The 14,081-nt window shown below is 41.9% G+C and overlaps 1 protein-coding gene across 1 annotated transcript in view; it reads left to right on the plus strand.

The window, feature by feature from the left end:
- The first annotated feature begins 266 nt into the window (after positions 1–266).
- Rs1 (Dead-box helicase Rs1) overlaps positions 267–14,081 on the plus strand; it is a 40,743-nt gene continuing 26,928 nt past the window's right edge. Inside the window, exons 1-8 of the mRNA XM_065426146.1 lie at positions 267–424; positions 1,588–1,731; positions 5,024–5,096; positions 6,673–6,749; positions 8,900–8,998; positions 9,931–10,036; positions 11,036–11,209; positions 12,556–12,706. Of these exons, the coding sequence (XP_065282218.1) occupies positions 377–424; positions 1,588–1,731; positions 5,024–5,096; positions 6,673–6,749; positions 8,900–8,998; positions 9,931–10,036; positions 11,036–11,209; positions 12,556–12,706 (872 nt within the window). The 5' untranslated portion in view covers positions 267–376. The remainder of the gene's footprint in view (positions 425–1,587; positions 1,732–5,023; positions 5,097–6,672; positions 6,750–8,899; positions 8,999–9,930; positions 10,037–11,035; positions 11,210–12,555; positions 12,707–14,081) is intronic.

Consider the following 14,081-nt stretch of genomic DNA (forward strand, 5'->3'; position numbering starts at 1 on the left):
CCATGATTTAAGCATATTATTGTCGCGTTAACATTTGTTCACGGACGCATCGAAACCAAAACTGATGTTTCCACCCGCGCGTTTTTTTTCTGTACAGCGATAAATCTCGTGCATTTTCACCTTTTATTACGTACTCTTTTATTTTTAGACGATTAAAATTATTAAAGTTATCTTTTAAAATGACACTTTAGTGCTTTTTGTTTTTAATTTTTTTACTGCCATGTACTGTCATGTCGTGTCACTCACTATAGTCTACCGATAGCTAATGGCAGCTACCAGTGCGTCTGTTAATTACTACCGCTAACCTTTTACTTCATTTTGCACAGCATCGCACGTGTGCGTCGGCTGTGCGCGCAGTGTCTTGCTGGATTGAAAAATGACTGAGGAACTTGATGTGTCTGACAAAAGTGACAGCGAGGACGAGGTAATGGAACTCGCGACGCTTGTCTTGTGCGCTAAACACCTGCAAGTGGCGTGCAATTCCTCAAATCTGGAAATCAGATGCAGCGGCGCTGTAAATTCTCTGTCAATTCGTCGCGCATGTGATGTGAAATTTTCGTGTCATTTTTTTTGTGTTTCATTACAGCCAGGTACCTTATATTTATGTGCTAAAGTTGGCGTTATGATGTCTGACCAGTTTTTCGAGACCAGAGCCTAGCTCAAAGAAGTTTACTGATTTTAGCTGACGAATATGTAAACGCTACTGTAGATGCGTCTCTGCGATACTGTGCATCAAAAGTCTGCTGTTGGCAATAAAACGTGAATCACAGGAACGGAATTCTGCAAGGTAATAATGTGCGATGAACGTATTAGATGCTGCGTGCTGAGACGTGCTGAAATTGCGTGGAATGGCAGATTCATCTCAAGTTCAACGTTCTCAAAATATTTAGAACTGACAGTGCTTTCTGGTCGTTTTGCTCCTGTCCTGAGTGAACTTACGGTTCAGATGTTACTGTCGGAATGCCTGATACTAAAGCATTCATGCTGCATGAGCTTTTTAAGGATGAACGAAGCGGTGACGCGTCATGGAAATCCGGCTTAGCGCCAACGAATCTTTCTTTTACTATCTATTTTTTCGCGTATTGTGATCATTCAGAATTCATTGACAGTGTTCTTGGCTCGTGGCGGGCCTTCGCACATTTAAACAAGCGGATGCTGTCCTATTACTGGCCGGTGGTAAGTTTCCTATGATTGCAAGCGTGTGTTCCGTCACACACCCAACTAAACTGGACGTGGTTTCTTAAGACACTAGTAATGTGTCGCATGCCACTTTTATGCAACTAGCACTCACTGACTGCCTACCAAGCACTGCACAGTGCTTACAGTGGTAAATACTTGGTTCTTACTATGGTGATTAGTGGCGTTTTCAATATGAGGCATTTCTTGCTGCATTTCATACGAGAAAACCTGCCATTTCTTACTAGCTGCAGACTCCACATGCATTGATTTTAATATGCAGTAACCTACGGAGCTGTCACATCGATGGAAATTTCATTGCACCGAGATGAGCTTTTCTTAGAAAGCCTGATAAAATGTGCATTAAAGTCTGTTTACACTGATAACTAATTTTGTCTGTTTGTTCTGCAGTGTGCCTTCTCCTCAGACTTTCATTTTGTGGACACCGCTGCTGAATACTTTCATGACACGTGGAGTGACCTGACAAAGCTGGTCAAGAAGAAGAAGACAGTGAAGATAGATGAGAAAATATCGAGGGCAATAGAGAAACGCAAGGTACGAGCATTTTTTATAGTCTTGTTTACCATAGTTGATGTGCTGCTCACAAGGGGCTACAAATAATTTGTTATTAGTGGACCTCTGCTCTATATTCCTATTGAAAAGTGTGTTGTTTGTATTGGAAGCCAGCACCTTTGTGCAACAACTGAAGTAACCTCCTTTCACTGTGGTAAATAAAGCCAATCAAAAAGCCGTTATTGCTTTCGTATATCTAGTAGGGGTGTGCGAACATTCGAGATTTCATATATGAATCGAAGAGTCTTTGCTGTCGACTTGGGAATTTGCTATTCCAAGTTGTCGAATATTCTTTTCATTCATATACTATAAGAGACGGCGACAGTTCTTGCAGTCTACAGGGAGAAAGGATGAATACTCTTTTGGAGTGCTCTTGTGCAGTAGAACCACGATAGTTAGATGACCCAGTTCCTGAATAAATTCATGAAAATCACTTATGCACAATAGTTGTCTGCAGTTGAGTAAGCATGTCTTATCTTAGGTAGCCTACAAATTAACTTTCTCCATTTAGGCAAAGCAATTACTTTGGCCACTATCACCATGTTTGGATTCCTTCAAGATGATGTGTGGTGCTTTATTATTGCCACTTGCCCCTTCGATGAGCACTGCACTCTTTTACATGCACCTCGGGACGCGCTGTTTTTTTTCATTACTGTCATTGTCGTGGTGCACCAGGAATGATTGTATTTTCCTTTGTTCCTCATTTGCAAGCTTCCTTATTCACCCAACATCTAGTTGTTAGCGGCATTATGTGTACCAAATAATGGAAGCAATAGTTTTGTTGCCAAGCAGACTTCACGAAACTTTTCATTCCATTTTCTTTAGAAATTAGGAATATTGTATTATATGTTTGAAGTTTGTTTTTCTCGAATATTCATGTTGGATTTGAAGATGAAGATATCAATTTACAAACATTTTTAAAAGTACACTAAAGGCAAATATTAAGTCAACGTGGATTGATAAAATACCATTCCAAAAACCTCGCAGTGCTTGTTTCATACCAAGAAAGAAAAAAAAAACATTAAGAGAAAATTGCGTTTGAAGGGTCTGCGTACCTTCAGCACAACTGAAATCGCTCACCCCAGTGCGGGGAATGATGACGTTGCAAGTGCCATCATTGCCCTTTACTTCTGTCAGTGAGTAAAACGGTGCCTGTTACACATTGCTACATTTTTTTTTTTTGCACAAAATGCACACGCACGCCCATAGAGAAACTCGGCCAAGACAGAGCGTTGGATTTGCCATTGCATTGGTCAAGTCGCGTGGACCGTTTGGGCAACCTGCGACACCACATGGCACGTGGCATTCTCTGCCACTCGCAGTTTGTCTGAGTTTAGCGAGCCAGCAAAACCAGCGTAGCACTGTGCAATAATGAAACTACTGAAACTCGAAAGTGCAGGAGGCTCAGAATCGATTGAAAAGAAAGCCTTTCAACTGCCAGTATTGTTGTCAAAGGTAAAACCTCTTAGTTCTTATAATGCAACATAATTATCTTTTTATTATGAGTGGTTGAGTACTAGCACCAAAATTATAATGAGTGCCTTCGTCACCGGGCTAGTACTTGAATGTCTCGGGGGAGTACCTGATTGTGTCCTGCATTTACTTTAATTTCGCAATTACTATTGCGCTCAAGACGCTCAAGAGCATTACTCGATCACTGTAGCTTGACTTAATATTTGCCTTTAGTGTCCCTTTAAAGGGCCCCTTACCAGGCCCTATAGCAAATTTTGGTTATACGCTGGAAGTTGTTACGTGTCCTTTAGGGAGCGTTCTGCCGAAAAAAAAAATGTCATTGGCTCATTAATAGCCAAGATAGAAATATTTCAGTGGCATGAACATCCGTATGTAGGCGCACTAGCACGTGTGCGCCATCTTCCGGCTTGGAGCGTGGCGGCTGCAAGGAGAAGGGCAAATCGCATTTGGCTTGAAATTTCAGATCTTTCCGTGGCGCGTACTGATGTAATACTTTGCAGACACTGTCGTTAGCGCACAGTGTGTGCTCTGCACTTGTCAGCTCAATATGGCCAGACCCAGTGAGGGGCCCTCTCAGATTTAGTCGACCGAGAAAGCAATGCTGTTGTTGTTATCCTTTTTTCGCTCTAGAAAGACAAGGGGGAAACCATGTAAAGCACTGTATTGGCAAACTTTTCCCCCAACTTTTCTTGAAGAAAGCTTAGCCTGAGTTCTGTGATAGTTTATCACATATAAAACATTATTTAGAAAAACAGTACTTGCTGTCGGTGCAGGATTATGTTGCTACATTTAACTAACTAAATTATTGCCTCCCAGAAGCTGCTGGTAACTGTGTTACATTTTAAACTCGGTGTAGCACTTCAAACTGGGAATAGCTGATCCTGTTTTGAAACATTGTACAACCACTGCTGCAGACACTGACTTGCGGAAACTGTTCAGTTGTGGGTCTGTTCAATTCATGCATAGCAGTTCCCCACACCTGCACTGATTCGTGGTGAACTGAACCACATTTCTTGATTCTTTGGTGCAAAAGCACATCCCTGCTGTACGTATCTTGATTTGCAGCTTGGTGCAGAGAGCCTCTGCATGTACTGGCAAGCTGGTGTAGCCAGGGTGCACGGCAGTGAGGTTAATATTTGGGCGATTTGTTGGATCATCCTTGATGTGCTAACAATGCAAAACTAAACATGGATGGCAGCAAGAAACAACATGACAAGCACTGACTTCCAACCAATTTTGTTATTCCCAAAGAACACTAATATTGGTCTGTGCAATATAAAACCAATGTCAAAACTAGACTTTGCATGCAGTGTGCTGCTGCATTGCCTTTGGCACCACGTGTGCATTGCACTGCCATCGTATGTACCGGTGCCGTGAACTGAGCATCAAGTTGAACAGACCAGTCTATACTTCGTCGAGACATAGGGATCATCTGTCTCCTCCTGTTTTCTTGCATATGTGAAAGCTGAAATGAGCAGCATGCACTCTGAAGTTGTTTTTCTTTTTTTTCCTGCAAGGCGTCTTGCATGCACATCGTTGCGAACAAAATCTTGTGTTTTGGCCTTCTCATTTTTGATTCACCGAGGAAGCATGTGTTCATAATTGCATGCACTTTCATTCTTAATAATATAAATTCTTATGTAATAAAGGGAAGAGTAGTCTTATCTCTAAAATATAGATCTTATTTGGAGGTTGTGTGGTTGCCCACCCTTTTCTCTTTCTCTCTTTTGCATAGAAACATTTCTTTTTGTGCAATTAACATTTCGTGTATTTTTAATTGTTAGAATGTTTACATTTTCAGTCAAAGAATGCAGAAGATGCTACAGACTCGCAAAGAAATGGAGAAGGAGAGGAAGAGGAGGAACCTGTCAAAGGTTAACTTCAATATCTTGACTTCTTAACCAGCTTTAAATCCTACTTTGGACATACGTCTTACTATTTGAGCATTAATGATGTGTATAGCAGCCATTTTTCATGCTGTCGTCGTATTAAGGCTGTTTCACATGGCCCTATTTACACTCAGCGACAGAGTGATTTTCATTTCTCCGTGACCGCCTCAGCCATTGCAGCTTCCCAAGACTAGGTTCTGGCTAGTTGTTTGCGCTGTGTCACAGTGATTGGCACAATATTGGGTGGGGTGACAGAAAACGTCGTCAAAACGGCCACTTTTCTGCCACGGTCTATTTTGCGACATGTTGTGGAGGTGTCTTCGTAGTTGCAGACTGAGCAACCCTAAAGGCACAGCTTCTGAAGACCACAGAGCATGTAATACTTATTTTAATAATAAATAAATGAAAAAATTCACATATTTGACTGGTGTTGTTTTATTTTAACTATACAGGTGGGCTTATTTCAAAAGCAGGGGCCACCTTTCAGTGTCGCTGTGGCAAATTGTGCCATCGTTGATGCATGTTAAAAGCTTTCAATCAAAATCGCTGTTCGACGTGAGTGGCAGCAGCAATTGTTTTTCTCCCGTTGCTGCACATTAAACAGCTTTTACTAAGCACTGCAAATCCAAATTGATAAATTTCCTTCGTAGTGACTATGCTTAGTAGGACTTCAAAGGTGCACTTCAAGATGAAGGCGCACACATGAATATGGCAAGTACTCACTGTGTTTGAGTACAATGAGTACTCATTGTACTCATTGTGTCAAGTGCTACTAGGTGTAGTTACAGCTATGTCACCCCAGCTACTTTCATTGTTTATCTGCTCTGATATAAGGCTCCACTTATACATTACTGAAACATAGCTGTTTCTAAATTTTTAGATTTTTTCAGCACTTGAAAACGAGATGCAGAAAAGCAACACAGTAGGTGTACTGTGGTGTCTGTATCCTCAGTTACGCTCAGATGTTTTTCTCTTTATTTACACCTAGAAGTTTCAATGCCAACATGCCCGACAGTCAGCATAGTAGCTGTAGTAAGCTAGATGAGGGATTGAGTTTTGCAAAACTAATTTTCGGGACCCATATCTGACCTTACGTAGTCGACCTGTGGTTTCAGCTTCCACATTGGCCTTGTCCTTTTCTTAATCTGACAAGCTACTAAGCCCACTGCCAACACCTCTAACAACTTCTTACTTTTCTCCTGTCTATGCTTTGGGTGCATTTGTCAAAGAAGTGCAATGTACCTTTGTCCAAGAGCTGATTGAAAATGCAAACCTAATCGTCCCTGTCTCTGAGGTAAATGAAAAAAAAATCCATTTGACTTTTGTAGTTCTGCTGTGTCTTTCAAGACAGCTACATGACACTTAGGCGTTGCTGTTGATACTAAACTGTAATGGTGGCAAGCTTTGTGTTTGTGCACTGAACTGCAGTTGTCTGTATTAATGTTTGAAACTATAAATGCATCTGCAAAGCTGTAGTGATTTGACAGCAAACTAGAGAGCTAAGTGGGTAATGTTGGTTGAATTAACCATTTCTAAACTCTTGTTTGTCATTTGGTTCCAGATACGCTCAGGACCAAAAAGAAGAAAGGAAAAGATTCCAGAGGAAAGCAGAAAGCAGTCACTGTGGAAGGGGTCGAGGTATGTGCTCAGAATGGTGTTCTTCATCTGTAATGCATCTCTTGCTCTAGATTTTGTGAAAGAGCTAATCGATTGCTCTATAGGTTTTATAAATTCCTTTTTAAACTTAAATCTGAAGAAAGTACATTTCTATTTTTGTTAGTTTGCCAGGAACAGATGGATGGGGCTTAATTAAGGGTTACATGCAACCTTGTTCAGTGTAACGCCAATTACAAGTGGGTACCAAACTGTGATTTGTTTGGATGACATGCGGGATTTTATTGCTGACGTAAGTACAGATAAACCTCGACATATCAAAGTTGTTAAAATCGACAAATTGCTTCGTTATATCGAAACTTTCTTGTGTTGAAATTATACCTTTTATGCAAATAGGTACAGTGGCCAATCAGTTTTTCTTGCATGGAAAGGGGCCGCAGAATTTTCCGAATCATTGGGCAATCAAAAAAAGCAAATTTGAATGAGAAAACAATTCATTTTGATAAATTTATGAGTTAGCGAGGTCAACTTACCCCCACTCCACCTCACCCTCCTCCTCGTGTGCGCTTGGTCGCATTACCGGGAGCTCGCTCGCTTCCCTCTCCCTCTTTTCCTTTCCTCATGTGGGAAGGCTGCACTTGTGAAGCCACCATTTTTCTTGTCTCACCGTTGCACACTTTCACTCACACTTAAAGCACACAGTGCGTGGGGCGCGATAAGATTCTATCGCACTTGGACTTTATACTGATGCGGCTCCACTTCGGCAGTCACTCTTGTGGCATGGTACGTGATTTGAGAGGTGCATTTGCAAGCAGCCACTTGTAATTTAATCATTTGACCATCGGCATCCTTGGGAGTTTCCATTTATTATCTTGGCGGCAGTGAAATTCCGTTATATTGAAATGGCATACAAACACATTTTGTTATATTGAGGACAAAGCTCTGGCAATTCTTGTACTGTGCCTACACGAAGATGAGTTTGCGAGTCTTGCTTCTGGCATTTGTAGCTTAAACTTAGCCATCTTCTTTGGAGACTCAAGCTTGTTCATTGGGCTTGTTCCTTTGTGTACTGTGAGGCGTACAAACTTTAGGCTCTCAATACAGTGAAGCATGAATGTGTGTGGCTGCTGTTGATGAACATATGAGTCGCTTGACACTTTGCATACTGGACAACATTTTCAAGGTGGCATGAGTGCACAGAATGCAAAATACTTTCTGATACTATACAGTAAAACTGTGATTTAGATGAGTTGGTGACTTATCATTTTAGCATAAAACAGCGCTCAAAATCTTAGAAGGATTCATATCCGTCCTGGTTTTTGGGGGCTGTTACATACTGATTGATACTACACACTGACATATGATTGAATGCTTGAATGCTGTAGTGTCCATTTGAAGTGAAGTCTTTGTCTCTCTTTCTATGTGCATGCGTGTGTGTGGTGTTTGAAAATTTCTATTCAAAGTTTTTAATATTGCAGTTGAACCGTATAGCAGTCTAACAGTACTAACCCAAGATGAAATGACTGGTGCCCCCAGCTATGCCTCCCTCAGGGTAACACAAGCCAATTATGGAGGCCATGCTTTTGTGTATTGCAAGCCCCACAAGTGATTTTAGGAACCCAGAAGGTGTCATTGTCGATATGCGTTATTTAGTTTTTTTTTTTTTTTGTCTTGGTGATCAGCCTGAGATAACTTTGGCAGGCGTTCTCTGTTTTGTGGTGCTTTTGTCACGCAAGTGCAAAAAATTCTGGCCAAAATTCAACAGTGCAAATGTGCAAAGCAAGACGTCTGATATGCTTTCTGTTTTGAAGCAGTCAACGCATTTACAAAATGTCACACAACATGTGGCAAAATAATGGTCGCTGTCAATGGTTGAGGCTTAGAGGCAGGGATCCCAAATTGAAATGCCCAGTTAAAATGTGCACTGGGAGTCCAGCTTTGTCTTGTGTGTGAACATATTGGTCCCTCTACTCTCAATTACAATGATAAACAGAAAATGGTTGGAGGACCACATCTTGGTCCATTTAAATTAGCATTTGGGTGGGTACAGGCAGCTCTTAAGCTAGCAGAGAAGCTTCTGTGTGCAGACTGTGTCCCAGGCATTGAGACAGTGATGCAGTCGTGCTACTAACTATCGATGACTTTGCTTTTGTGAATTGCCACTGCTTTTCCAGAATGGAGAAGAAGATGAAGCAGAAGATGTAACGCAGGCATTTTTTGGTGATGAGAGCACCTCCTTTCAGCAGATGAACTTATCCAGACCTTTACTGAAGGTACGCTATTACTGATCATCAAATGGGGGATTGAGACATCAAAGATGTTTTTTAGGTGCCACTTTTGGTGGCGCGGTGCAGTGCTTTTGGCGGAAATGTATTACTTGCCATAGCGCTTCTGGTTTCCCCCATTGACTCAGAGCTGTTGCATGTTGCCTAACCCTACTGTTATGGCTACTAACTACTGTTGAATACATTCTGTATCATATGAGTGTTGTCAGAGGGGTTGGCTTTAAAAGAAAGGTTTATTCTTGGCTGTTCGTCTGTCTGTATGGAAACTGACTGCTCAGCATGAACTCCCAACTTCGTAAAACGAATGTATAATGGCAGCTGTAATTGTGGATGCCATTACATGAGTAGCATTTCGTGAATAAACTTTTTGAATATTTCAGTTTATGGTGCAGAGTATTCTGGCTGATACCATAAAGTTGAATGCTTGTTAACAGCATCACTGCAGAAAAATGTCGACAAATTCTTAATAAACAGTGAACATGTTGAGTGATTGAAGGATTATTTAAATGTTTGCCAGACATTTAGTGTTCTTTAATTTGACTGTAGTGTTTCTCAAATCTAAAGGTTGACAGGTCTATGGGTGAAACGGCTAGTCCATAGAGCTTGCCAGGCGCTGCTAAATTGTAATGGCATGTCTGCTTGGCCACATTGTCTACCACCTTGCAGGATTAAGTGCAATTTAATTTAGTTCAGACTTCACCTTAGCCTGGTAGAAAGTGACAAAGGTGACTCATGCATAACGCCTGATGGGTCTGGCGGTAAGCTGTTGCCAACGCCTTGAATACGGTTTTAGTTTTGTAGGGGATTGTAATGCATAGACAATTTTCGAACCCATTTCATCTGAAAAAAGGTGTGCGTTTGATTTGGGTAACTACGGTACTTGTTTGGTCCAATGTGAACACTTCTTTTCATCATTCCAGGCACTGACTGCCATGAACTTTGTCTACCCGACACCAATTCAATCATCAACCATACCGATGGCACTCTTAGGCAGGGATATTTATGCATGTGCTGCAACAGGAACAGGTAAGATGCTTTGTGCAGATTAACCCTACAGCTTCCAAGCACAACTTGTAGCGTTTCTCGCAGTTTTTGCTGCTATATCAAGGCTAGTCATCCAGATTGCAGTTCTTTTTGCATCGCTTGCCAGAAACTGAGCTGTTCTGTTCAACTTGACAGAGAAAATTGGCTAGAAGGTGAAGATGATACAGAGAACTAAAAGCACATAATATCTCGTCAATGTATAACATGCTGTTTTCTCTGTTGCCATGAATTACCAGCACGCAGGAGTTGGAGCACTGGCATGCTTTGTTGGCTCATATCTTGCTAGACCATTGTGTTTGGGCATCATGCATTTTTTGGGGGGGAGGGGGGTTCATCTTCACTGCTTGATTGATCTCTAATGGCTCCCTTCCACAGCTTGCACAAATAGCCATTCACAATTGAGAAATTCGATTTTGATCAAGCTCTGTCGCTATCGAAAGTGACCACTTGGCACTGGTATTAGGTTGCTAATGAGGGGGATGTCTGATGGCAGAAGGCTCTTTTTTTATTGATTACATTTACTCAAGGGTTTGTTTCAGCATTTGTTTAAACTCTTTGATTTCACATACTTTATAAAGATTATGGAACAATTTGCTCCTTCGTTTATGTGCCCGTGTGAGCTTGTGTTCTAGTTTTTCGTGGCACAGTGGTTTTATCTGGACAGTTTTTACCTGCAGTGGTAGTTCAGTAGCTGTAGTGTTCTGCTGCGGCACCTGTTGTGTTGGGTTCGCTTTCCAGCTCTGTTGGCTGTATTCTGATGATGGCAAAAGTCAATATATTCCTGATACACTGTGTCTTATGTTCATGTTGATGGATTTTGGGGGGTCAAACTTATCCAAATAGCCTCTGTGTTGCCATGGGATGTTTAACCCCACCAAATAAAAAGAAAGAATTCAATTGAAAAAACAGAAAATCAATTAAAAGAAATTTATTGGAAGTTGCTCCTGAGCTGAATGTGACATACGACAATGTCTTGTGCAGGAAAGACGGCAGCCTTCATGCTGCCCGTGCTGGAGCGGCTGCTGTTTCGTCCCAAGCAGGACGTGATGACCCGTGTGCTGGTCATCGTGCCCACTCGTGAGCTGGCTGTGCAGGTCTACCAGGTCAGCCTCCAGCTGGCCCAGTTCACCAACATCATGATCACGCTGTCTGCCGGTGGGTCTTGCCTGCAGCTTTCACAACTAAGTTTATATCCGTGTCATCTATCTAATGCTTCAGATATTCTTCACAATTTTCTTGGTGCAATGCAGTGCAGCCTTATTGACGTCCAGTTGCTGACGACACCCACAATCTTTTTAGGGATTCATTACAGCTCACACTTTATACAGTTTGCCTGACTGAAATTTGAGAGCCAAGGATGTGCGATAATTTTGCTGTTTTGAATGGATTGCGGAAGCTTTTTCTCAGTTGTACGTGTCCAATTCATGGTGGAAACCTCTGACATTGCTGAGCTATGGGAGCATGTGGCTACTGATGATGAAACAGGTGGTACTTTGATGGAGGAGTTCCTGAGTGCAGAAAGTGCTGCTTCATTCTGTAAAGAGACCTCCGCCAAAGTGAATGTTGTTGAGACAGCCGGCGCTTTATTGTGATGGAAGCGATGACAGCAGTGGCAGTGACGACGAGATTAACCATGGCCCCTCTTTGACATCAACGCGATAGTTGATGTCACGATGTCTTGATTTCATTATAAACGGACTGCATTGTAGACAGAAATGAAAGCACTTTCACCACATTGGTGGTATCTGTTGTGTTGTTAGGCCTAACAGTGACAAGACGGACAACTTGCCTCAAAGCAATAAAACATCATCACTGGTACATTATACTCAAAGTAAGATAAGACTAAACTTTACTATTTATTTTATGCAACAGCAAGTTCAGAGTGAAGCAGGCAACTTGGGTGTTACCATGCTCTGCCAGCTACACATTGTGTACGAAGCTTGCAATGCTGAATATAAAATGTAGAATTCAAATTCAAATTCAAATTCAAGTTTATTTACCAGACAATATGCTGGAAGGTCCGCTGGGCTAAAAGCCGTAAAAACGGCTTGACGGGGCCCAGGTAACCATTACATGGCAGCGGCTATACAAAGTGCAGAGGAAAAGTACTAAGATACACTGTTACAAAAAATGAAAAAGATGCAGATCACAATGCATAATATAACATTCATAAATCACACAAATACATTTGAAATACGATGCACATGAAAATGCATATGCAAATTTCGACACATAGTACCGCATATTTACACTCACACAAACACTCTAAAAATGCTGCAAAAAATTAATGTTTTTAATAACCGATTTGCAAGCAGCATATATGTTATATATAGTAGATATTTTAAGATACTGAGTCTGAGATACTGAGTCTGTGAGAATGTTTATGTAATCCTTATAGCTTCCCATTTCGTTGCGTGGAGGTGTACTATGGACCAACTGTTAATAGTGAATGCATGAACTATCTTAAATCTGACCATTGTCTTAATGCGGCCGTATTGCAGGCGGTCTGGACTTGAAGGCTCAGGAAGCTGCGCTGCGGAAAGTGCCAGACATCATTATTGCCACCCCGGGTCGTCTTATTGACCATCTGGAAAACACGCCAGGCTTTGACCTCCGCAACATTGAAGTACTCATCCTTGACGAGTCTGACAAGTGAGAAGCTGGAAGTCCTATCTTTTTGTTACTGCCAGATCTCTCCAATCATTTAAAACTCTGGGCATCCCTAGTTGCCAATTTGTCAGGGTTAGTCTGCTGGTATGCTAGTGCTAGCGGGCATAGGTTGGCATACCCACTCACGAACGAGCACACCTGACTCATACTCACTCCACACTCATTTCCCAGGCCCGAATCGGAGTGAGTGTGAGTGGATATCAGTAGGAACAGGAGGGTAGGTGAGTTGTGAGTACGAACGGATATGAGTGACAGTGGTTGTTAGTAAGAACGAAGTTGAGGGACTGTGATGTTGACTGGACATGGGCATGAATGTGAGTGACTGTCAGTGAGCATGAGTGCTGGTGTGTGAAAATGGACATGAGTATGGGCGTGAGTAGGTGCCAGTAAGTGCTAAAAAAAGTGACTGTGAGTGCGAATGTGTACTAGCGAGCATAGCGCTACGAGATTGTGCCGTCCCTTTAGCATGAATGTGCTCGAGTAGGAACGTGAGTGACTGCCAAGAATATTGAGTGCGCATGAGTGAGTACAGAGCCTGTGAAAATATTGGTGGACGAGTATCAGCCTATGCTGGCCGACCTACGACAGTGGGCAGAGAAACAAAAATTTGCTTTTGTTCGAGATCAGTTGTCTGATTAAAACATCCTCAAATGAGAGAAACATACTGACACTATCTATTCACACTCCCTTGCTGGCACTGCTTGCAGGAGTGTGTTGCCCACACTGTACAGTCTTCTGATTCACCTAAAGTACCTAGAGTAGCATGGCGTTCGAGATAGTCGTCACAGAATTTCTGCACTACGCTGACATGCGGATAAAATTATTGAGATGCCGCTAACTATTTCCTCGGGCGATTAAAGTTGAGGAAGAAACAGGATAACCTCCAATTCAGCTTTTTTTGGTGACTGAGAACAAATCTCTTGGCACAAATCAAACACAGCCTTTTTGGAATCTAACTTATCGCTGCAGCAACAGTGGGCAGCCTCTTAGGTTTTGGCCAATCAGTGTGTCCTCCAATTCACGAATTTTCTGCTCTCCTAAGCTGCCAAAATTCTGGCTTTGCCAAGCATATTGGTATTTAACCAACTGCGCATATACGCTTTGTTTCGTCATGTAAAAAAAATACTTGATTCGGGGGACCCTGCTGATGTTTCATAACCTGTGCTTATTTTTGGACACAAAAGTGCTTGTTGGTTTATATGTAAGCTTTCCTAATTGACTGCCAGTCTATAGGTAGCTTAGTCTGAAATTGAAAACATTCTGCCCTTGTGACTGCATGCTCTTGCTCATCCACCACTGCTTCAAGTGCACATTGATGAACTTCTACTTAGGCACAAATACTATGCCACACCTACAT

The sequence above is a fragment of the Dermacentor albipictus genome, chromosome 1 (genome assembly GCF_038994185.2).
Source record: "Dermacentor albipictus isolate Rhodes 1998 colony chromosome 1, USDA_Dalb.pri_finalv2, whole genome shotgun sequence".
Lineage (NCBI taxonomy): Eukaryota > Metazoa > Arthropoda > Arachnida > Ixodida > Ixodidae > Dermacentor > Dermacentor albipictus.